The sequence below is a fragment of the Micropterus salmoides genome, unplaced genomic scaffold (assembly GCF_014851395.1).
Source record: "Micropterus salmoides isolate LMB-PRFRI ecotype aquatic unplaced genomic scaffold, ASM1485139v1 Ms_hic_scaffold_12, whole genome shotgun sequence".
Lineage (NCBI taxonomy): Eukaryota > Metazoa > Chordata > Actinopteri > Centrarchiformes > Centrarchidae > Micropterus > Micropterus salmoides.
In genome coordinates this window covers 8,322,509-8,348,408 of record NW_024040263.1, presented here as the reverse complement: position 1 = coordinate 8,348,408, position 25,900 = coordinate 8,322,509, and the positions used below count along the sequence as shown (strand labels likewise).

The following is a 25,900-nucleotide window of genomic DNA, read 5'->3' as shown; positions in this document are numbered from 1 at the left end:
CAATTGAGTTTCTAAGATCTCACCTCAAAAACACAATAAAAGTTTGAGCAAATAAAAAAATATACAATATTTACATTGAGAACATTGTTGCCTCAGCATTTGATGAAAATGGCAGCCAGGCAAGTAGAATTCCTTCTGGCAGTGAGATATTAATTTTATTAGGGCTTTCATTTCCAACGACAAAAGTAGCTTGTCACTCGGCTTCCAAGCACAGGAAGACTTTGCATCCCACAATTCTTTCATAGGAAATAGGACGCTTCCTGGTTACGAACAGAACCCCCCCCACACACCCCCACCCCATTAGATAACACTCGCTGGTAGAGGGTACAGTAAAAAAAATGCTTAACTTTATCTGAACATTTCAAAATATGTTATGTGCAACCTTGAGCAGGACAAATGCTATTTCTGTGGTTAGTTCTTCAAAGCAAAAAGTTTTAGATGTGACTCTTGTGTTAACATCTGCTTCAAATTGAAGGCCTATAAAAACATCAGACCTGATACCCAGTAAATTACACCATATGGCTCTGAATTTATTTATTAATGAACATTTGTATACACTAGAGTACAGTAATGACAAATTTGTGTTCAGCAACCTCCTTGGATCCTGTCCAAGAGCTGCATTTTATCTACCCAGCACAATTCTGGCATGTAAACAGCAATTGATCTACTCGCAATGCCTGGTCAGTTTCACACATTACTCTGCAAAAAAAGTCTGGATAATATCATTCATTGGGTGAACTTCCATTTAAATAAACAGCAAGGGCAGAAGATTGCTACACACAAAGGTGTGTAGTTCCATCTTCGTGGGTTTGACTTGAGTATTTTTCAACCCGGACCCTATTTTCCCATGTTTGTGTGTCTATGTGACTATTTGGGACAACATGTATTTTAAAATTGGTCCAGTATACCACTAACAGGCTCAGAATGTTATAAGTGTCTGACAACATCATGGAAATGATCTTTAAACAGAGATATACCTTTTTGTTTAGTTTGTTTATATTACTATGTGACTTTTGGGTTTTTGTTTGTTTGGTGTTTTAGAGGGTTACAAACACCAAAGTCACGCAATTACGAAAACAAACTAACTAATCGAGGCACCAGTAGACCAGAGAGGAGAAATTATGTAGTTGTTTTTTCAAGGGAGGCTGGTGGCTTTGATGAGTGCAATATAGCGACTCTTGTAAAAGGTATCTTTCTATGTTGTCAGACACTTCTGATACAATCTGAGCCTGTCAGTGGCAAAAAACAAGCACTTTAGTGGACGTACTTTGACGGGGCGCAATTGCCCTCAAGGATTATGTTATATTCGTTAAATACTAGACTACTTTCAAAAAATGTCATCACATTTATTCACATAGACACAAAAACATGGAAAAATATGGTCAAAGTTGCAAAATACCGAACTTTCCCTTAAGTGTTTAAGCAGCTGAACAGCAACTGGTTTCTGTGGGAGGTATTTTAAAAAGGACTTAAGAGCAAGAATAAAGTTGCAAAAGAAAGGAAGGGTTCAGTAGCAGGGCATCAAACACTGATGTATGGATATGTTTCTTTTCTCAGGGTTAGAGGTGGTTTAACAGTCTCTCTGTGGTGTTAATGGTTAAATAGATGAGGAAAACATGGTTAAGTGTATCTTTTCCTGTGTGCTCCGGTAGATATGATCATTTCAAATTGTACCTACGTATTGAAAGATGTACAGAGACACACACATTATACAACATGAGGCTAACAATATAAGGCTTACTTTGTACACAAATGCAAAAAACCCACAGTGATTTCACCTATATATAAAACTAAGACAGAACAAGATATTTCCCAGCAGCACTGGAATGCTGATTGTGCAGTCAAGGTGACTATCCTTGGCAGGAAACACAAACAAAGCAAGGATTTAATGAGAATTTGTCACACACTTGTCTGCAAGAAAGTTGAGGGAGAAAGTGGACGCTTTCAGCATATAAAAATTACCTTTTTTTGTAATCTGTGGCTTTACAATTCCTTTTCAAAGTATCTTATGTGAAAACGAACACACTTCACCAAATACAACAGTGAAATTTTTGGTTGAAGGTTGACTGACAGTGTAAAACATTCAAAAGGGTTCATTTAAAGTGAAGGTTTGTATAGTCATTCATAAAATATATTGACAACTGTGTCAAATGTTGTCATGTTTCCCAGAGAACAACTATTGTAAGAGAAAATCTTACCGATTCTGGCAAAATCAAGACAATATTTAAAATGATTTAGTAACTTGATTTTCTTTTATCATCTGCACAGTATTCTCCATCAACAGCACTTTCTATTGCAATTTACACTTGGTTGGTTACAAAGATAACCACAGCAACTTTGTTACTACTCAAGTAGGGACCTCTGGGTCTGAACAGTGAACAGCGCACTGATGACCCAGGTTTAGAGTTACAATTTTGGATTAATTCACGCACTTCAAAAACATTTATTAAAAGTTTTATTCTTTTTACATGTTTATTTACAGCATTAAACATTGAAATGTATATTGTAAAAACTGGTATTTCTATGTAAAATATGACGATGAGCACCCCCATATCGCCAAAATGACATGATCCTTATTTCGCTGCGAAGCTTCGACTGTGAGATTGACAGTAAAATCAGTCTCTGCCCATTAAAGCATCGAATCTTTGACTACTACTACTACTGGTAACAAAGTCAAATGCCTCTGCCCCTGTTTTGGAGCATTTTGGGTTCCGTCTCGATGATTAAGGTGAGCCAATCAACCTGTACGGAGCTGTGTGCACATCATCTCCATTCAGCCCACTGATGTGTTGCTGTCCGCCAAGGCAACAAGTGTCAGTGGATTATTATTCTATGGGTCATAAGTATTACTCAAAGGATTAAACTTAGCAATACTTATCTTATCAGGCTAATTGCATATAGGGGTGAAATGATTCATCGATTAAATCGATTAATAAAATGCATCGACGCAAATTCTTTGCATCGATGCTTCGTTTAATCCATATAACTATACAGCACACGGACATTTATTACTGTGGCACATCGCGCTTCCGCTGTGAACAAAACATGATTATGATGGTGCTGTTTGCAAAGTGGAGTGAGGGACAAAGAAGAAATTTTCCAAAGTCAAGCTAAAGAAAACAACAACTCTGTAATGTTGCTGGTGGCAACGAAACTTGTGTTGCCTCGGCAACAGCATGACAGCACCTGATCAGAAAGCCCCCGTGTTCTGCCAACGGACCACAGACAAGGTAATAGTAACAGCAACTTCAGCATTTACCTGAAATCATGATTGTTGAGTTGAAGGCTAGCCAAAGTAAGCTGCTGTCTGGTTGTTGGTCTGATGTTTGCTGTATGACACACTATGAATTTCCGAAAGGACCAATAAATATTTATCATCTACAAACGTGCATAGCTGACCACTGCAGAGCCCTCCTCTCCTGGGCCGTGCACATCAGTTTGTGATGTTTCCAATCAGAGTGCTTTCTATTGCTCCTCTGTCTTAGAACTTAGCACAGGAATTTTGCCTTCTTAAGGCAAGACATTTTTTTGGGCTACTTCCTTAACATGTCTTCTTTCAGACTAGTGGGGGAAAAAAGTCCGAAATATACATTTAGTTGTTTGTTTTACTACAGTTTGTCTCTGTGTGTCTGTAGACTTCTCCTAAAGGTTAGCATTCAACCTCAACACCTCCTGCTGCTGTCACTGCCTGCAACATATGATCCCCGGTACTGTTGGAAAGCTCTCTCTCCTGCACAAAGGAGTCAGTCAAAGTCAGATCCAATATATAATATATAATATGGTTATTTCCTTTGTACAAGCAACCAATTGTGAAAGTACATAGGCGGATTTAAGCTAAGCATGAAATCTGATTGGCTAGTTTCAGTTTCTGACAATGTAATTGGTTTAGATGAGTCACGTGACACTTAGCTTTCTGTGGGTGAAATTTCAATATTTAATTTAATACTACCTGATTTGCATATCTAAACATAATATTTCAGAAAACCTGTAATACAAAAAAATATTGTCTTAATGTAAGTACTCAACTAGGAAATTTAAGGAAATCTATTTTTTTTTTTACCCTATTCACATGCAGTGGCCTGCCTTAAGTTTCCTTAAGAAGTACAGCCATTTGTGAGCTTTCATTACCACTGTGAAGATGTGAGATGACCATAACCGGTTCTGTGTGATGCTGATTCCCAGAAACCTAAAATTATTCATCTGCTCTACCTGAGCTCCACTGATGTAGACAGGAGGGCTTATCTGTTCCTCCTTTTTCCAAAAATCAACAATCAGCGGCTTGGTTTTGCTGACGTTAAGCAGTAGGTTGTTCTCTGTGCATCACTCAGCAAGATTATGAACTTCCCCCCAATATGAAATCTCATCGTTGTTTGAAATCTGGCCAATGATGGTGGTGCCATCCGCAAACTTCACAACAGTTCTCTCCACGTTGGGGTTTGCAGTTGTAGGTGTACAGCGTGAACAGGGGGTTGCGCACACAGCCCTGGGGTGCCCCAGTGTTTAGGCGTGGAGGAGGTGTGTCTGCCAATCCAAACTGTCTGGGGTCTTTTTGTGAGAAAGTCCAATATCCAGTTGCAGTGTGTGGTACTCAAGCCCAAACTGCTAAATTTGCCAATCAGTTTAATGGGAGGAGATTGTGTTGAATGCTGAGCTGAAATTAACAAACAGCATTGTGATGTGGGTGTTTTTCTCAAGGTGTGTTAAAGCTGAGTGGAGATGACATCCTCTGTAAATTTGTTGGCTCTGAAAGCAAACTGGTGAGGGTCCAAGCTGACTGGGATGCTGTTCTTTATGTGCTAGAGAACCTGTTTCTCAAATTACAGAATGAGGGTGAGTGTCACAGGGTGGTGGTGGTTTTCATTCAGACTCGACACTGCAGAAATGGTGGCTGTATTGAAGCAACACTCTCCTGTGACAGTGATTATTAAAAATATCAGTAATAACATCAACTAGCTGATTGGCACATGCTTTTAGTACACAGTCAGGGATGTTATCAGGCCCAGCTGATTTACTCATATTCCCTCTCTTCTCACATCTGCTGTGAATACTGACAGTGGCGGGTCTCTGGCGTTGGAGTAAACTTTACAGCTGACTCTTTGTTGAGATCAAAGCGAGCATAAAATGTGTTAAGCTCATCTGGTAAAATGGCCTCACACATAATGGGGGCGTTCCTGCTTTTGTAGTCCGTGATGTGTTTTGATCGCCTGTCACATATCTTTGGCGTTGAGATGTCTCTCTAGTCTCTGCTGATATTTCCGCTTTGCCTCCTTGATGCCAGCCTTCAGTCTCACTCTGGCAGTGTTGTATGCTTTTCTGTCACCAGACTAAAAAACAGATTTCTTTGGCTCTGGATAGAGCCCTCACCTCTCCATTCATCCAGGCCTTCTGATTGGGGAATGATTTTACTGTCTTAGTGATCACCACATCATAAACACACTTGCTGGATGTATGATGTCACTAATGATGTATATTCCTCAAGATTGATGTACTTCTCCTGAGTGGCGACCCTTCCGAACATGCGCCAGTCTGTGCATTCAAAAAGTTGCTGCTGCAGCCTCATCTGTCCACACTTTGACTGTTTTTATTTTTGGTTTGACCCTTTCAGTCTTCGTAGATGCCAGGAATGTTGTTGTAAACATGGTCCAGGGTATTGCTTACCCTGGTGGGGATGTGGACATGCTGGTGGAATTTAGGATTAAACAGCTCTAAAATCTTTTTGATTAAAATCAGTTACAATAAAAACACCATCCTGGTGTTTAGTCATGTAACTGCTGGTGCCCTCATACAGTTCATGTAGAGCATTTTGAGGTGTCCCAACATCTCACCATACCTAAATCTATGGAGATTTTTTTTTGCTTTATCTGTTTTTTGTTATATAAGGACAACTTTAAAGCACCATGCATTGATTACTTGTGTATCTCACTGGAATTGACAGTTTACTAAGCCACACCCCCCTTTAGTTAATGTTGCTGTCAAGCTTTCCATTTTTGTGTATGCAGTTTACATTGATAAAAAAGGCATATTTAACACTCCTAGTATCTCTTTAAACATTGAGTCCTTGATTTCAGACAATAGGCTTCTCATTTAGGAAAAAAGGGAGAAAAGGGAGAATCGGTTATGCTGGAAAAGACCGGAAGCTTTCAACTTTATCCTGTAATACCACAAAATAAAGTTACTAAGCTATTGATACATATAACCCCTGAATGGCATGTAGTTCTTGAACTAGTGTATATGACTTTACAGTATAGCCAAGACATCTACCTCTCCTTTTCATCATCAGCATACTAGTGTCATCAAACAACAGCATTGGCTATCATACATGCCAGATGCACATAAAGCATCAAGATTTTCCTTAAATAAACTGAAAATAAATTGCAAAAATCAGAGCAGGTGTACAGTTATTGGTTATGGGGGACAATGTGTGGCATTTAGTATTGAGAAAAGCGTATTAACTTCAGAAGCACTGACTGGATGTGGGTGACTTTAATAATCTGAATGTTGCCCAGATATCAAGTTATATAGGTTCACATGTTTTCAAGTATGTTGACATGCCCATATGTTCAAAGGGTTATTGGTCATAATGTTTCCCCCCTGTCCATACTGGCCACAAAGAAATCCCTGGGAACCAAAGCTGGGTAGCTCATGAATGTCCCCATTGGGGACCAATACAACATCTAACCTATAATAATAATTTATTTGTTGATTATTGTGACGGAGCGGCTCCGGGACACACACACACACACACACACACACACACACACACACATACTCACTCACTCCCCGCTCCCTTCCAGCTCAATTAAGCTGGTCATAAACCTCGCTATTATGCATATTTCTTCTACTGTTTAAGTAGCGCGATCAAGGGTGCACACTTGGTAGTTCTACTCTTCTTTAAGCATACATTTAAACAAACATCAAACACTTACTATGTGTCGAGATGCATCGCTGCTCTGTTTCCCATTCAGTTTGGCAAAACGGGAGTGTAACATTTCCGTCTTTTAAATAGCATGTTCTCGCGCGCTTTCATGGTCATGTGAACTGCAAAATTATGGTTCCCCTTCGAGGGAACTCGAACTGCGTCGGTGACGACACTATGGGAACGCCCCTGAGCGTGGCAGGGCTGAACTATGAATGAAACTACTCCAATCCTATTGGTGTTACTAGAACGGTAGTGTGTGACGGCGTAACCGGAGGGGGTATATAAGCACGCCAGCACATAAGACACATTAGCTTCTCTCTATTCAGCAGGCACTCTGGCTATGTTTGGAATCTCCATTTTTCTACCTGACATCGAGACGAAGCAGCAGAAGATCATGTCAAAGCGATTCCGACAGTGTGTCTTCCCTTGTGAGCGTTTCATCACAGAAGGTGATACCCATGGGATGTGCGTCTCATGCCTGGGGATGTCGCATGCTCAGGCGGCTCTCGAGGGGGCTGCCTGCGACCATTGCGAGGCCCTGCCCCTGAGGGTGCTGAGGTCTCGAGCGGCTCTCTTCCTAGAGGATGGTCAGATGCGCTCCCCTCGTGGCACAGGCGTCGCTGAGGCGTCGCGGCGGCTCAGAACCTGGGGATCACAACGCGAGATTGCCGAGGGTGCCGGAACGGCTGAGGCCTTTTTCCGGATCTCGTCCGCGGAATCCTCCTCCCCTCGTCCCCGATCGGGAGCCCGTTTCACGGTTTCTCCCACTCGAGGGGCGAGTCCGGAAAGGCTGACACGATCTGGCTCTGAGGAGCTAGATGTGCTTAGCATAGAGGAAACGGAACGTCATCAGCCCTCACCAGGATATGAGGAGTTGTTGGAATTGGTGACGTGGGCCGTGGCCAAGCTGCACATTGATTGGCCACAGGCGGTGCAGCAGCTATCGGCAGGCAGCAAACTAGATGAGCGGTTTCTGCAACACCGAGCGCCACCCCCGCGTCGGCCCCTACCATTTTTTCCAAATCTGCACAACGATTTGTGTAGATCATGGAATAAACCCTTCTCTGCGTGACTGTCTACGTCCCCCCGGCTGGACTACGGCAACGTGACGGGAATCAGACAGCACGGCTACGGAGCGATGCCACGAGTGGAGGAGGCACTGGCTAGCTACCTCTCTCCCAACCTCACCTCATCCCTCCGGACGCCGGCGCTCCCCACCAAGCCGTGTCGGATGACGTCCGATTTGGTGGGCAAGGCCTACATGGCAGCGGGTCGAGCTGGTGCCAGCCTACATACGATGGCTGTCTTGCAGGCATACCAGGCCGATCTTCTTCGGGACTGTGACGTAGGGGGAGGTCCCTCTGAGGAGGACCTAACGGAGCTCCGTAGAGCGACGGACTTGGCTCTCCGTGTGACCAAGGAAACGGCCCATTCCATCGGCTGATCCATGGCGGCTTTGGTGGCTATGGAGTGCTATCTGTGGCTCAACCTATCAGGCATCCAGGGGAAGGATAGGGCTTTTCTCCTGGATGCGCCCCTCTCGCCTTCTGGCCTGTTTGGCGAAGCAGTGGATGCTGTCGTCAACAGTTTCCAGCACGGCAAAAGTCAGGGAGAGGCATTTGAGCGATATCTCCCCCGCCGGTCAGACTCCAGGACCGCGACGGCTCAGGAAAGGCGGACGCAGCCTTCAACCAGCACCTACCGCCACAGCCAGAAGCAGAGCGTCGCTTCGCGGGATCCCCCTCAACCAACCTGGGACGCAAGACGGCGCTCTCGCCCACAGCCCCCCGGGAAGACAGATCTGAGGACCGTCATTCAGTCTCGGCAGGCCCGGGGGAAGAGGTCCTGAGACCTCGAGTAGGGGGACCCACCACCTCCTCCCCCTCCCTACCCCCCTTCCCCTGAGAGAGGCCGATCGAGGTCCCCTCTCTCATGGTGGCTCCAGCAACAGGCAGTGTTCCTCCCACCGCTTCAGCGCTCGGGATGCGCTAGCCGCCGGCAGGCCCTCGCCGATCTGTCCGCCCCGAGGGGCGGCAGCCGGAACACGACTGGGCTCACAAACCGTGGTTCACCGGCGAGCCTTCCCTGGCGGCCCTCCGCTTCAGGGCGCCACCGGGGATTCCTGCGGGACACCGACCACCAGCCCCGAGGGACTTGTCCCCTTGGCGAAGCCTCGCGAACATTTCCCCGTGGGTCATCCGCACAGTAGTAGATGGCTACAGTCTGCAGTTCCGGGTTCGCCCCCCCAGATTCTGCGGGATGGTCGGGACTACAGTACACGCAGAACAGAGCCAGGTGTTGGGACAGGAAGTCCGCTCTCTTCTGAAGAAAGGGGCCATAGAATTAATTTCCCTGCCAGTCAGAGAAGCCGGCTTTTACAGCTGATACTTCCTGGTCCCCAAGAAGGACGGAGGATTGCATCCGATTTTGGATTTGCGGTCCCTGAACCAATCTCTGAGAAGATTCAGGTTCAGGATGCTTACCATCCCAGCCATCATCAGTCACATCCAATCCGAGGATTGGTTTGTCACGATAGATCTACAAGACGCTTATTTCCACATCTCCATCCGTCCCTCTCACAGGAAGTTCCTGAGGTTCGCCTTCGGGGGCACAGCTTACCAGTATCGGGTTCTTCCGTTCGGCCTAGCACTATCTCCCCGCACGTTCACCAAATGCATGGATGCAGCTCTGGCTCCGTTGAGGCTCCAGGGCATCCGCATACTGAACTACATCGACGACTGGCTCGTCCTGGCCCAGTCTCGAGAGTTAGCGGTTCGGCATAGAGATGTCGTCCTCGCCCACCTTCAGCATTTGGGGCTGCGGCTCAACGCGAAGAAGAGCGTGCTGACACCCGCCTAACGGACTGCGTTCCTAGGGGTGGTGTGGGACTCAACGACGATGCGGGCCCACCTGTCTCCCGCACTCATCGAGTCCATTTTATCCTCAGTGACTAAAGTGCAGTTTGGCCGCGCCATCACTGTGAAACAATTTCAGAGGGTGTTGGGTCTTCTGGCAGCAGCGTCCAGTATAATACCTTCCGGACTACTGCACATGAGAGCCCTGCAGTGGTGGCTAAAATCCAAGGGATTTCCCTGGCCTATCAGGTGCGCAGTTTGCCTTCACCTATGGCCGTAAGGGCGCACTCTACTTGAGGCATGGCGGCTTCTAGGGCCCTCCTCGCAGGGGCGTCACTCCAGGATTTGTGTGATGCGGCTGGCTGGGCCAACCCTCACACATTTATCCGGTTTTACAGTCTGGACCTGCCTTCTGCACCCGGCACCCATGCGCTCTCCTCCTAGTCGTGCCGCCAGGTTCTGCACGCTGGGGGCAGGCGGGGTTTCGGTACGGCCTAAGTGGGTATCTCGTTCCCATAGTGTCGTCACCGACGCAGTTCGAGTTCCCTCGAAGGGGAACGTCTCGGGTTACGTATGTAACCCTTGTTCCCCGAGAAGGGGAACGAGACACTGCGTCGGTCCACCACACCTCACCCCGCCTGGAGTGCCTTGCTTCATAGAAAGGGCTAATGTGTCTTATGTGCCGGCGTGCTTATATACCCCCTCTGGTTACGCCGTCACACACTACCGTTCTAGTAACACCAATAGGATTGGAGTAGTTTCATTCATAGTTCAGCCCTGCCACGCCCAGGGGCGTTCCAATAGTGTCGTCACCGACGCAGTGTCTCGTTCCCCTTCTCGGGGAACAAGGGTTACATACGTAACCCGAGACCTTTTTGGTTGTAGTAATAATTTGTGATGTAAGTAACTGTTGCAGGAGAAGGAAAATGTTGGATATAATTATTGTTGAAAATATATCGAAGTGTAATAGATATAAATCCTTTTCTGAAGGTAGTAAAATCTATTCATTATATTGTGTAAATAATGGTTAAGCCTAGTGGGAGGGGCTACTGTCTTTAAAAGTCGCAGCTTTGGCCTGTGAGGGCAGTCTTGTCTATGAAGATTCTCAGTCATCCAGGTCATAGTTATCCAACGAAGGTTAAAATCAAGGGCAACTGGACTTGGTTGAAGATACTGGAAGACGTTTCGTCCCTCATCCAAAGGACTTCTTCAGTTCTGACTGAAGGGAGGGAAACTCAGCTATTTAACCTCAGTGGGGTCGTTATCCCAGGTCATCGATACCGCTGGTTTGTTAGTGTTCCTTGTTGCTGTGACGACAGTCGTTACAGTCGTTAAGACTACCTGTGGCCAAGACTGACCATCGTTGGTATCTTCACCTGAGGTCAATAGGTTACGTTTGTTGAGTTTCCTGGGAAGTGATGAAAGGACAGCATTGTAAGTGGGGGATAAGTGGTGGCGTAGACCCCCTCCCCTGTTCAATGACGGCTTCTCAACCCTGGTGTAGATGGCTTCCTTGACACCTCTTTGAAAACATTCATCTTCTCTGTCTAAAATGTGCACCTGGTGGTCCTCAAACGAGTGTCCTCTGTCCTTCAGATGTAAGTAGACTGCAGAGTCTTGACCTGAGGAGTTGGCAATTCTGTATTGAGCCATGCGTTTGTGTAGTGGTTGTTTAGTCTCCCCAATATACAGGTCTGTGCATTCCTCACTGCATTGGACCGCATACACTAGATTGCTTTTCTTGTGTTTGGGTGTGCGGTCTTTGGGGTGCGGTCTTTGGGGTGTACCAGCATCTGTCTTAGTGTGTTCTTGGGTTTAATAAACACAGGGATGTTATCTTTGTTGAAAATCCTCCTGAGTTTCTCTGATACTCCAGACACGTATGGAATCACAATGTTGTTGCATTTGACCTTCATTTACTCCTCCCCTGTAGTTTTGTTCTTCTTGGATCTTGTGGCTGTCTTCACAAAGGTCCATTTAGGGTATCCACAGGCTGTAAGTGCCCCCCTTCAGGTGGTTCTGTTCCTTCTCTCTGGCTTGGGCGCTTGTTGGTATGTTTTCCGCTCTGAGGTGCAGTGTTCTCATGACCCCTAGCTTGTGCTCCAGTGGGTGGTGTGAATCGAAGAGTAGGTATTGGTCTGTGTGTGTGAGTTTTCTGTAAACACCAATCTGCAGGCTCTTGTCCTCTTCAATGTGTACAGCGCAGTCCAGGAAGGCCAAACTGTTGTTGTGAACATCTTCTCGTGTGAACTTGATATTACTGTCCACAGAGTTGATGTGTTCTGTGAAGGCTTGCAGTTCCTGGCTTTTAATTTTGACCCAGGTGTCGTCCACATATCTGTACCAGTGGCTCGGTGCTGTTCCTCTGAAGGAGTTGAGGGCTTTATTCTCCACTTCTTCCATGTAGATGTTTGCCACATGTTTGTAGAATCCACCGTTGTACTGGAAGTAGGTGGTGTTTAGACAGAGGTCGAGTAATTTGCAGATTTGGTCAGGGCTGAGGCTAGTTCTGTTGTCCAGGGTGTTGTCTTGTGTTAGCCGTTTCTACTGCCTCTATGGTGGGGATGCAGGTGAACAAAGAAGTCACGTCATAGGATACCATGGTTTCATCTGGATCCAGTTTTAGTCCTCAAACTTTGTTTACAAAGTCAATAGAGTTTTGGACGTGGTGAGGCGTGTTTCCCACCAATGGAGCTAAGATGGTGGAAATGTGTTTGGCAATGTTGTAGGTCTTCATCTTGGGTAGTCCATAAATAAATGCATGGAATGGCTTCTCCAGGATACAAACGGTAATATTGTTCACGGGGTGATGGTGTTGTCCTTCTGTAACTGTTGTAGACATTCTATGGCCTTTTTCTTGTATCCACTGGTTGGGTCTCGTCTCAGTGTCTCATACGTGTTTGTGTCCATTAGTAGTGTGTTGACTTTGTTCTGGTAGTCAGCTGTGTTAAGTACTACTGTGCATCTTCCTTTGTCAGCAGGTAGGATAGTGATGTTTTGATCCTTGCTCAGAGATGTCACAGCCTTCCTTTCTTGGATGGTGAGGTTGGAAGGGGGGTCCTTCGCATTAGAAAGGGCTGCAGATACCTTTAGTCTGAGCTGTTCCGCTTCTGTTTCTGTTCATTTGTTTTTCCTAATGGCCGATAAGGCAGTCTTGGCCTGGTTACAGAGGAGGTAACTAGAGAGTTGTATGTTGGGTTTTTGTGTAACTTTATTATTGAGTAAGTTATAAATTCTTTTTTCAAATAGTTATTTTTTTGTTTCGTTTTCTTTATGCAAGTTTATTTTCACTGTTTGCACTTTGGAGGCCGGCATAATAAAAATCACGCCACTATTTTTCGACTACGCCTGTGTTTTCTCCTATTTTGAGGAGTTTGGAAGAGAAACCTGCTACAATTATATTTTGTAATACTAATGTTATTCTGTAAGGCAACAAGTAACTAAAGTTTAAAAAAATGTAGTTGAGTAAAATGTACAATATTTGCCTCTGAATTGTAGTAGAAATATAAAGTGCCAGCACACGGAAATACTAAAGTACCTCAAAATTGTACTCATATACAGTACTTGAGTAAATATACTTAGTTACTCTCCACCACTGCTCACAATGTTCTGCATTTAATTCTTGCCAGAGAAATTTGTTGCATATAATCCTCTCTCTTCCCTAACCTGTGTAGTCTTTTTCCAGTAAATTATCAAAAAGGCAACACTTTCATTTTACCTGTGCGATCGATAGGACCCAGAGATAGTACGTAGCTTCTCGTCATAGCAACGCCACACACAACTGCTGCGACGTAATGTTCAAAGCAATCCACATGGCTTTGTATTTTTTAAGTTAAAACGTTTCAGCATTACTCAGAATGTAAAAACAGATAAGCGGTATGAAAACCTTCGAGCTGTGTTTTCCTCTGCCGTTGTTGCTGCAGCGGTCTGTGTGACGGCGAGAGCAGAGAGCACACACGCTCCTCCCGCGGGTTGGCACAGGCTTCCCCTGCAGCCACTTGCTGAGCTCCTCAACTCCGAAAATATTCAAATATCTACACAGCTGATTTCACCTCAAAACTTCTCAGAAGTGGATTTAGTGATGAAATTCCATACGAAAACTGAAATATATAAAACTTTCTGTTGCTCTCTGGCCTCTGTCTGGTGCACAGATGATGAAGTGAATAGTGACGATTCTCTCTGACCAATCAGCAGTCTGTCGTGTTTTCACGTTACATTTTAGTATCCCTCAGCTTGCTTGGAACCTCGATGGAGGTGAGGTGGTATGAAAAAAAGTACCTGGAAGCAGGTACAGGTGCTACAATACACACATTTCTACAATGGAAATCCAAACAAAGGCGAGTTGAGCCAAAGGTCCTCCGCTCAGACTAGCTTGGTTTGAGGGCATGCCTGACCCCGCTAGTCGCTTGGCAAGCTTTATGACGCGTTTTCATTGTGACGTCACAAGTAAAGGAAGTGAAGGGCTGGACTACAAACGAGCTGTTTTCAAGCAGTTCAGAGCAGTGCTTTCTGTGGGAGATGGGAACTCCCTTTGGGCTGGACTCTGGGCTTTTTCACTTTGCAAACCTGTTACATGCACAAAAAAGATATATAACTCAATAAAGGAGAGGGGAAAAGCCAAAACGCATAATACCAACTCTTTAACACATATATGCTGTATCTCTTTCCAAAAGACAGTGGCATTACCAGCATACAGCACTGTGGCCTCACAGCAAGAAGGTCCTGGGTTTGAACCTTGGCCATCCTGGGCCTTTCCGTGTGGAGTTTGCATGCACGTGTTTGCAAGGGTTTCCTCCAGGTGCTCCGATTTACCCCACCATTAAAAACATTCTAGGTTAATTCTCCTGTCAGTGCCCCTTCGAGTTGTGTCCCCAGGCGCTGTGCAGTAGCTGCTCACTGCTCCTATTACGTAGGATGGGTCAAATGCAGAGAACGAATTTCACTAGATTTTGTACTGTGAATGTGACAATAAAGTTGATTTGATTAAGATTTATCCAATGTAGCACCAGTGAGTGGTTAAAAAAAGAAAGAAAGAAATTGATGGATGTAAATGTCTCAAACAGAAAAAGAAAAGTATAAATGTCACACAGATAAAGAAATGGGTTGCTTCTGAAAAGAAACCTACCTGAATGATGATAGATTAAGTAAAGTGAGATGTAAGCTTTGAACCTGAAAAAATATTAAATATACATAAACTAACAAATCAAGAGGTCATCATTGGATATAAAACTAACCTAGTAGTGACTAAATAACTGTGTTCCCTTAATCTTTTATGCCTTTTGCCATATGTTCACCTGCCTTATTACTAACTTTCCTGTCGTTACAGATCCTGCCCCTTCCTCCTGTCCCACAGTTACCTTTCTCCTGTCTGCTCCCTCACCTGACCTTCCCCATCCATCTCCACACCAGATCCACCTACCCTCTGCCAGATTGCCAAGCGTGTCATGCTCTCCAGCGATTCTCTACCTGTCTGATTCTGCCTAGCTACCTGATATCTTGCTTGATTACCGGTTTAAAGATTTTTGCCTACTCCCTTTGGTTTTGTCTGCCTGTTCTGCCTCTCTGTCTGGTTTTAAATCCCTGCCTGTTTTTGGACTTGATTAAAAGATTTTGGACTTTCACCTTACTTACTGTCTCTGAATTCATGCTTCATGGATTCTGTGAGTCATTACACAAATGTACATTGGTCATGATCTCAACTATGGAGTTTGTGTGCTGGATATTAATAGAAATTCCCATCTATTACATTCAAACCATGTGACATCAATTCTGAAATAGACCTTTGATTGCATTAGGCTAAATCTAATGCAATTCTCCAGGGTATGTCTTGTCATGAGACTCACTAAAGAGTATTCAAAATACAGCATCTCATTCTGTGAACTTAAATTGAAAATTGCTTCATCGAAGTCATTAACAGCTCTCTCTCTACATTCTTGAGCTGGCACATTTAATCTGAGTTTTGTCTGGGAATTGGTAAACGTGTCTGGGAGTAGGGGCACCGACACAGCAGGGGGGCATAGAGTGAATCATGAAGGGAATAAAATAGACTTCAGTGCATGTAGCCATTACAAGGCAAACCTAGAAACCTGTATTACTCATGCTGTTCTGCTATTGAGATGAAAAGAAGGGAATGCTGTTGGAAAAACCTATTTGTTAAGATAACGATCCATTAGAGCTGACATCTAGGGTAGATCAGAGTTTTCTTAACAAGATTGAAAACTATCGACTGATTTTAATAGTGGCCATGTGATCTGTATGAATTTACCTTGAATAATAAGGCTACTGTGCAGCATGACTGCATCTTGTAAGATTTAAAACCGCTAAGAGTCCTCAGAACTGGGATTAAGAAGCATTGATCTACATCTCCATGTTTTTCCACAAAACGAGAGGAGGTAATGAAAGAGAATAAATGAAACATGGATAAGGTTGACGTTATCTGCGGTCTCAAATTCTGAATGTGTGTGGCTGTTTGTGTAAATATATTTAATTACATAAGCGGACATTAGAACTGCTCAAAACGCAAATGCCAGAAATCCATCCGTCTAAAGCCTTGTTCACACTACACGATTTTTCGCCTGATTTGCCGCTCGGCGAGCTCGGCGACCGTCAGGCTGTGATCGGGAGTAAATCAGCGGTGGATTGACGGTCACCAGTCGTTATGTGTGAACTACACAATGATGCATCAAAACGGCTCCCCGACACATCGCTGACGTCTGCCAGATATCTAGCATGCCAAATATCTGAAGGAGTCGAATTGACATCAACATCCAGCCAATGAGAGCAGGCAGCTGGCAGAGCAGGCAGCTACTTTTTCATCGCAAAACACTTTTTACTCACCTCCAGCTCTCTCTGTAGCTCAGACAATTCCTGCTATCTGCGTGTGCTAATCCATTCGTTCACCCATATTTTTTGTCTTTATAATTGCTATCTTTATAATAACAAACAACAGCTGTTTAGTCTGTAGGTTCGCATCATTTCCCGTTTCACATTTCACATGTGTTTTCTTGACAAAACTGTGTATGACCCCCTGTCACAGATCAGTCACGTAGTGTGAACGCCACAATGACTTCAAGACTTACGTCACAAGACGGCAAGTTGTGTAGTGTGAATGGTACGGCCACCGGGCGATGCTGAAAGTCGTGTAGTCTGCACAAGCCTTAAGAAACAGATTGCTGATCAGGCAACGTGACTTCCGTCAGAGCCATACAGTGTTTGGCACTCTTAGCAGCTATTTTTAGGAAAAGGCTACAAGACAGAGTTGTAAAATATCTTGCAGTGCAGCAGAGCTCATGCATGTATTATCTCTTAGGGGCTACTCTGATTCCAAATTCCCTTTCTCTCTTCAAGATCCTGGTGCCAGGTCTTTTGGACTCACATTAAAGAAGGTTTTGCATTTGCTTATGCTGGAGGAAGGGTGAAGCAGAGGAGTTTGTGTGCAGGCAAAAACCAAAACTAAGTCAAAAATATGTTTATAGGCACTGATATTCACCCAAACTTCATCTGTGTGCCTGTGATTGGAAGTCTGCTGTGTCAATAACGTAGGTGTAAATGGTGTTTCACTGTTTACGGACATGCAAAGACATACTGAACAGATCTTCACACACATGCACATTTAGTAATTGCTAGAGGCTACAAAAGATTTCCAAAGAGCTTGATCTTTTTTCTTTCAGTTTGTTTCATCATATCATCACTTCTCCATTTATCAAAATTACACTGGCTCTCTTTTCTGGATATGATTCTAACATTATTTTCATTCTTTTTCTCTGCACCACTCACATACACATACAAACTTAGATGGGATACTGCAGACCGTCCCCATCAGTCACCTCAGGGGACATATATTTGACTGGCCTGAGGGATCTTCCCTACCCCGCTGCACATTTAACCACAGCCAGACTGGTGATGGAAATGGGACTCAGTGCTCAACCATGCATCACCAGACTGGCTCTCTTACAGGGATATGAGACTTCGGCTGACCCTCTGAGGTCAGAGCTGTTATGATGCTTGGTGTGGGTGGCAGGAAAGGGAAATAAAGAGGGCAACAGAGGGAAGGGAAAGGACAAGGGAGTCCCTTAGAGAGACATTTAGAGTTTGAGGAAGGAAGCCCGAGTGAGAAGGGAGATAATGAGGGAGTGACATGGAAGGAGAAAAGAAAAGTTTGGATTACTAAAAGTCAAATAACGAATTGAAGAGTTGAAAAAGTGATCAAATTTAGAGTGTCTTAAAGAATGTTATATTTGTATTTTTGGTCATTTGTTGGTGAATTACCTGCCTTAGCTTAGGTGAAAATTAATTCATCCATGACATGACTTGCAATTTTAGTCAAACGACTCAACTATCAAAGTATACTGAGACTGATTCTTAAATTACCATAACAATTGAGCAATTGGAGTAATAATGTTTGCCCATCCTTGGAGGCTTCACTTACTATGCTGTATTTATTTTGTGTGGTTGGAATATGTGGAGTTCTTTCAAGATGAATTTGCTGGAAATGAGTTTTAATTCAGTGGGCCTCTGAGACCCCACGATGAATCTAAATTCCATTTAATTGTGAGGGGAGCCCTGGGAGTTGCCACGGGAGACAGGAATATATGCTCATCTCCAGAAGATGCTTATTCATCATGATAATTATTTCAACGCTTCAATTAATTTGACAACATTATTTGCATGTGCCGCCATTTTGCACACCTGTTTGCCAGTGGGTCTGGGGAATACAGAGGGAAAAGAAGGGCTGTCGTGTTGTGATAAATATGTCCTTCACTTGCTGCACAGCTTATCACTCATGTAAATTCATAAGTTATTGACAAGCATATGATGAAATTCATTCAAGACCTCAATATAATGCCTGTAATTTGGTGTTTCACATGTGAAGGGAGCCTCAAGTTTGAATAGAATTGGTATAATAACTCATTTGTCTTGCTGCCATTCACAGTTAATTTGCACCTGTTACTTCTGAGTAATTTACAGGGGAATTTGTTTGTTTTTATACTGACAGTGCATTTTAAACCTTCTGTAATGAAATGAACTCCACTATCGCTGCTATAAAGAACCAAGAACAGAGTCTTTATAGAAATAAAAAAAAAAATATGCTTTTGCTTTTACTGTGGTAAATCACAGTACAGAATTGACCTAATATTCAACAATTCACGACCATCATTTACACTGACACTCTAATAAAATATTAAGAAAACTTGGAGAGACACATGTATGAAATATTCAAAATTACAATATGCTGCTGTTAAAGTATTTTATGTGCCAGCATTATGCATAAGCCTCTCATTCTGTGAACTTATTTGTGTATAAATATGCATAACTTTATGGAGGCACACTTTACGTTTGAGTTTTAATAACAATAGACATGTTACTTGCATAGAAAATAGACAGCACGGTAAATGTCGTATCACAGCCAAGTCTCAGTTTTTAGTACTGCTGCATCTAATTCAGTGTTCAAATTGTGAGAGAGCCAGTGGTAGACTTACCACCCCAAATGAGAACTGTGTTCTCCTGAAAGCAATCTACGTGCAAATTTTTGATGAAAAGCAGTTGCTGGGGAACATTAAAAGATGAACAATTAACCATTCATTTTATCCATATTTCTTCTCATCCAGTTGTTGGTTTAAGAGACTTAAATTTAATAATTCTCCAGTAAGGCGCAAAAGTCAACATTTTAAATTGGTTGGTATTTTACAATGACAAACGTGCAAAACATTAAAATTTCTCCAGAGAGCTTGTTTACTTATCTTACATTTTGTATTCTTCACATCACATTTTATGACAATGTGTCAAAACAGAGGCAAACATACCCTCATTATTTTTTGTTTGTAAAAATAATAAGTTTAGTGCTGCAGTAGTAAAATCCAGCAAGTATTGAGCCTGATACACAGATACACAGTTGACCACTGTTCTAATGTATCTGCGCAGAAGTAAGGAGAAATTGTTCTCCCAGACTCTGTATATAGCTGAGAGCTGTAAGCTGAGAGGCTGTATATGGTCTGCTGTTAATCACTAGTCATATTGTTAAGCTTTAATCGATGACTTTGAAATTCACCTGACTAGTTTATGGTACTGTACTGCTCTGACCGCAGCAACAACCACAGAATGTTCTGCTGACAGTCTGAAAGTGTATGTGTTTGTGAATTTGATTTAAAGAGGTACACTAATGATTTCGTGTGTAGTGTAGATTACAAAAATGCTGGATTCTCAATTCTCCAGAATGCAACTAAATGTAAACGCTCTGTATTTGTTTAGCACTTTTCTAGTCTTTTCGACCACTCAAAGCGCTTTCACCATTCACACACACACTGAGCCTAAGTACTTAAACAGAAACTAACATTCACACACTGGTGGAACAGCCACCAGGCAATTCAGGGTTCAGTATCTTGCCCGAGGACACTTTGACATGCAGCCTGGAGGAGCTGGGGATTGAACCGCCAACCTTCCAATTAACAGGCAACCCACTCTACCTTCTGAGCCGCAGCCACCTCCTTGTCCTTGTCACCTTTTTCAAAATTCGTTTGTAGTGCAGGATTTCTTTTACTTTTTTAAGTACAGCTGTTCACTGAGTGGTACTCCCCATGATGAGTAAAATCGGTGAAGTGCCCCTTTAATCATGACCAGCTAAGCGTAGCCTTATTCCCCTAAATACCATGTTTGTCTACAGTAATTAAATGTTAATTAGCTGCTAGTTAATTCCAGAAGTTAGGCGCCACTCCTATACACAACCACATACACAAATACAGGGACAAATCAACAATTACTCCTTAAACTAGTGTACTTTTTTCACATCTGTGGAATGTGGGGTGTGTGCAGGTCATTTAGAAAACTGCAGAGTTTCAACAGGGATAAAAAAGTACACCTTTCCTCAAATCACTTTATCAGCTTCCAGTACATCTACTGTATATAATTTATATAATGTTTGGTTTTTGTGAGTAGCATAAAGCAATTCATATCATTTATACAAACATATGTTGTAAAATGATAAATACCTCAATTTTACTTTTAAGTTTTCTTGCTTGTCTATAAAGCACTGACTGGTCTTGCTTCATAATGTGTCTTCAATATGCTTAAAAGCACACATTTAACCAGGGCACTCAAAGAGGGACATGGTATTTCTCTGTGCCAGCTGTCAGCTGTATTTTCTGCCATGACAGAGAATTTACATTCAAATAGTTTTTCCACTCGAGTGCCGATCCTCAATCTACAGTATCATTTGAGTATACAATTCCAATAGAATGAACATTTAGAAACAAAAGCAAGCATTACAAGGATTTATTAGATTGTTGCTGAATATATTGATATGCCTTCATCTACGACGTGTGCACATATACCCAGTTATGTGCACTTGTGAATGTGTGCATGTTTTCAGGATGATGACTTTCCTATTGAGCCCCACACAATCGCTATATAAATTAACTCTGATCATATGTCTTTATGACTCACTGTTATTTTGCCCTCTATGTATTGGGACTATCAGGAGTGTTAAGAACCATGAGGTATCAACATGAAGTTTAATCACACTGAAAATTATTTTAATGCTCATAAGAGATGCACAGAGCACTGCCCAGATACAGGAAGTATCAAGTGACACCAGGGAAGATCAGTTTGAAACAAAATATTGTAGCCACATCCCTGGAAAATCTGTGTTCAGTCATTATCCAGTTTGTTGTGAATGAAACAGTGGGAAGCCTTAAAAGATAGAAACAAGGGAGCAAAGACACTAGTGTTTGATGCTGTCACTCTTGTTCGTCAAAGACCATAAGAACAATATCTGAGTTTAGATTTCACTCCAGGAAATTTGACCTGAGCCACAGTGAATTGCCTAGAAATAGAATTCCAACATCTCAGTTGCATGAAAAATTAATGAAGCCATCTCGACGAAAAGTTCACAAGGACTCTCTCAACATTCTGTCTAATGTTTTCTGTTTTGTCCCTCATAATTATTCTTGGGTGTATGGATGTGTATATATGACGTCTGCAGATATGCCACTAATTCAGACTGACTGCTGCATTAGTGTAAATGTCAGCATGTGACTGTTTGTTGGTGTGTTTTTACAATTGTTACATTTAAATTTATTTCAGCCAAGGGGGCAGATAGGCCATAAACTTGTCTTTCTGAGCAACGAAAGAGGGATTTGCCATTACTAAAAGTGAACAATCATTCAATTGAGTGGTCCATATGTCCTTTATCTAATGTGCATACAAGAATGTAAAATGACCCTTGAATCACATAGGACTTACCGAGGCTGAAGTCCACTTGAGGCAGCTTGGGTGTTAGAATAACACCTGAGGGGGAGAGAAAGAAAGAAAGATAGAAAGAAGTGGAGTTGAGATGAAAGTAGAGGGAGTGGGAGATAAAGGTAAGGAAGAGGAATACGTTAGAACAATGGAAGAAACAAAGAAATAACACACAATGAAAGTGAATCGGAGTCTTGAATCATTTTGTCTATAAAACGTCAGAAAACAGTAAAAATGCCTATTGCAATTTCGCAGAAGTCAGCTTCAAATAACTTTTTTTGTACAGTACGACGAGACCAAAACTCAAAGACGTTATATTTACAATGAAAAAAACAAACAAAACAGCAGCGGTAAATTGTAAATGTTTTGCATGTTTTCCTTAAATAATTATTTATTAGAATTAGTAATGCGTTTTTTCTAACAATTGTCTATCTGATTAATCACTAATTGTTTCAGCCCTTAAGAAGTGTTCCTTCATTTTAAATGAAAAGGGATAACTACATAGCCCATAGACACAGAATATAAAGTACACAAAGGGGATGAAATCTATGTGGCATCATAGCGGAGACAAACTTCGTAATCAGCAAAAGAACATCATCGGATATAGTAATATCTAACATGCTAGGAGCGTGACAGGCTCCATAAATGCTGCAATAATAGGTAGAACTGTTGGGTTTAGATTATGCACACTGCAATCTTTGTGACCTTCAGATCAAGAGTTTCTAGGTTTCTATTGTCCTTGAGGGCTTTGGCCATAATGATGAGTAGAGGACTGACTGCTTGTATCATCTGTCACCAACGATGTCTCTCATTCATCACTTTCCCAGTCTGACACACAACCATTCAAACAGATGAAACACCTGCAACAACATGTAGAGGGGCTCTTCACCACTAAACAACATTTTCTTCTTGCTGGGACGCTGGGATGCTTGGACACAATTGGCCCCTCTAAGGCTCATCAACCCCACTAATGGGCCATGGATACTCGATGCTTATTGGTGTATGGGAGACACACGACTTCAGTTAATAGTCATTTTATATAATGAGGATCTTTCACAAAGACTGAAAGTGATTTACTAGTGTTTATCAATTACTTCAGTTGCCACACTTTCTTGGCAGCTTTCATGTCAAGTCAGGTATGTTTATTCGTAAAGCCTTTCATCACAAAGCATGTCTTCATGGTCTTACTTAAAGTCTACACTGAACAACAATCATAGAACAAAATGACGCAATATCAAGGCAACAACCTGTGCAAGACAAGACTGCATTTTGGAAAATCTACCTATCCTGCCTATCCTAAGCTAACCCCACTGACCCTCTGTAAAGAGGAAACCTGGCAAGAAAATATTATGAGAGCAAATATTGAGGAAACCTAGGGGTGATGAAAATAACTCTTTGCCGTTTCTCAGATGTTCCACTGACAAAAAAAAAGGTAAGGTAGATTTTCCAACTGAAAGGTTCAAGTTTCATCCTAATGATCAAAAATAGCTTCCTACTAAGCCATAGTTATTCTAATAGAAGAGACCCAGAAAACATATGCTTGTAACTGACAGTGCAATTGGGTAATGTAACAGTATCCAGAAAGTTAAGTGTAACTTCTGCGTGGAATCGACGGCATAGGCTACGGGGTTACGCAGAGGCTATGCACCTCCTCAAAAATATGTAGTGGACAACAGTGTGGATTTGTGCATTTTATATTGAATAAATTTGGAGCTACTCCAAATTCCTCTTTTCCTCTCCCAGAGAGGAGCAGGGGGGTTGAGATCAACTTTCAACAGACGGCTGAAGAGACCCCAACAGAATGGGGGTGGAGGTCACTCTCACTAAGTGCTATTCATGAGCAGTTGATCGTAAAACTGGCCACCTTTGGCAACAGCCAAGATAAGCCTCTCGGTGCCTGAATTGTTAAAATGACAAAGAAATTAATCAGAGATTACAAACAGCCTATCGGAACTCTCCTTGGAGGGGGGCAGGAAACCCTAAACTGCCCCCACACATGTAACCGTGGCAACTGACCTTGCTCTGTGTTTCATTACCCCATCAAAGGGATACCCACTTTTACGCCAAAGTGTGACATAATCCAGGACAGCCGAACTTTAAATGAACAAAGACTGCAGTCTCCAAAGACTGTTTCCAATCTTTTAGTTACTTGATTACGTTTGCCTCTATTTGAGTAGTACCATGTTGTTGCTATCTGTTGTTGATATTAGTGCTGAAAAGAATCTAAATAAGTTACTTTTGCAGTGTTTTTATTTTCAGCAAGATTAAGGATACTCGTCATTTTATGTGTAACCAATGCTTGTTCACAATACTTTCTCACACAATTCCTTTAGAAATGATGATAAAGAAATGCCATACTATACTCTTAATTGCCAGCTTGAATTTAAGGCTAAATAACTAAATTCCCCAGTTCCTAAGGAAAGATTGTTTTGGATTAATCTAAGCTTTCCTCATGTAACCGGAGCTCCCCCAAGTGGATGAAAAAAGTATTACATACCATCGTCGGAAATGCCGTTAATGTATAAATGTCACTCATTCATCACTACCAATAATTGTTACCAAATGCTTAGCTTACAACGGTACAACTGTTTAACCAGTGAGGTTTGATTGTGGAAAATATTTGATTATAATACGCGCAAATAGATTTTCTTTTCTTTTATAGACATTAAAAGTTTAGAAAGGCAGTCCTTCGGGAAACCGGAAACGCCCCCTGGGAGAACCACGCCCCAGACCACAAAAGAGCGACACATGACGTTGCCCGCCCTCTTCTCTTCTCCTCGTGCTCTGGTCTTCCGCTCTGCTCTCTGGATGTGTCCGGCGTGCCTCTCCCGGCAACGCCCTAAGAGTTCGACCAGCGCAACAAAGTTTTTGTTCGCTTGAAGCTACACACGCGAAGTGCCGCGACATCGATTTGCCCCTCAGTTCCAGCAACTGGACTTGTTTTATTTTTTTTCTTTCTTTTGTTTTGTTAAAGTTATCAGTCCGTTAAGTTACACTGGTCTAATTCGAGAACGACCAAGTTCCCTTTTTAAGCTTTTTCGTCGAGCCAACTTCACCGAGGTCAAACCAAGCCACGTGGTCTCGCCAGCGGCAACGAAGGAAACCTGAAAACAGGTTTTTCTTCAGACACGGAGAACCCCGGAGAATCCCTAGCAAAAAGCCAGGATCGGGCAGCTAGTGTGGGACTCGTGGAACAGGCCAAAGTAGGCCGTCGACAAGCAGTAAGACCAAAACCCTGTATCTGTGGCCAGTGACCTCCAATAGTTGCTAATACATTTTTCTTTAGTCCAGCATATGGAATCTTTATACCCCTAGTCAAATGCTTCCCACAATCGAACCTCCATTCTCATTATTCAGCCATTGTTTATTGCTTAATTGTCAGTGAATGTTGGAAAGGTGTTCCCCTTTGAGGGAACTCGAACTGCGTCGGTGACGACACTATGGGAACGCCCCTGGGCGTGGCAGGGCTGAACTATGAATGAAACTACTCCAATCCTATTGGTGTTACTAGAACGGTAGTGTGTGACGGCGTAACCGGAGGGGGTATATAAGCACGCCGGCACATAAGACACATTAGCTTCTTTCTATTCAGCAGGCACTCTGGCTATGTTTGGAAGCTCCATTTTTCTACCTGACATCGAGACGAAGCAGCAGAAGATCATGTCAAGACAGTGTGTCTTCCCTTGTGAGTGTTTCATCACAGAAGGTGATACCCATGGGATGTGTGTCTCATGCCTGGGGATGTCGCATGCTCAGGCGGCTCTCGAGGGGGCTGCCTGCGACCATTGCGAGGCCCTGCCCCTGAGGGTGCTGAGGTCTCGAGCGGCTCTCTTCCTAGAGGATGGTCGGATGCGCTCCCCTCGTGGCACAGGCCCCGCGGTTGCTGAGGCGT

General features: G+C 43.1%; 1 protein-coding gene across 1 annotated transcript in view; it reads right to left on the bottom strand.

Annotated features, from left to right (window-relative positions):
* The window catches only part of inpp4b (inositol polyphosphate-4-phosphatase type II B), a 192,427-nt gene that overhangs the window by 156,070 nt on the left and 10,457 nt on the right, over positions 1 to 25,900 (bottom strand). The window contains 1 exon segment of the mRNA XM_038713158.1: positions 22,012 to 22,056. Coding sequence (XP_038569086.1) covers positions 22,012 to 22,056 — 45 coding nt within the window.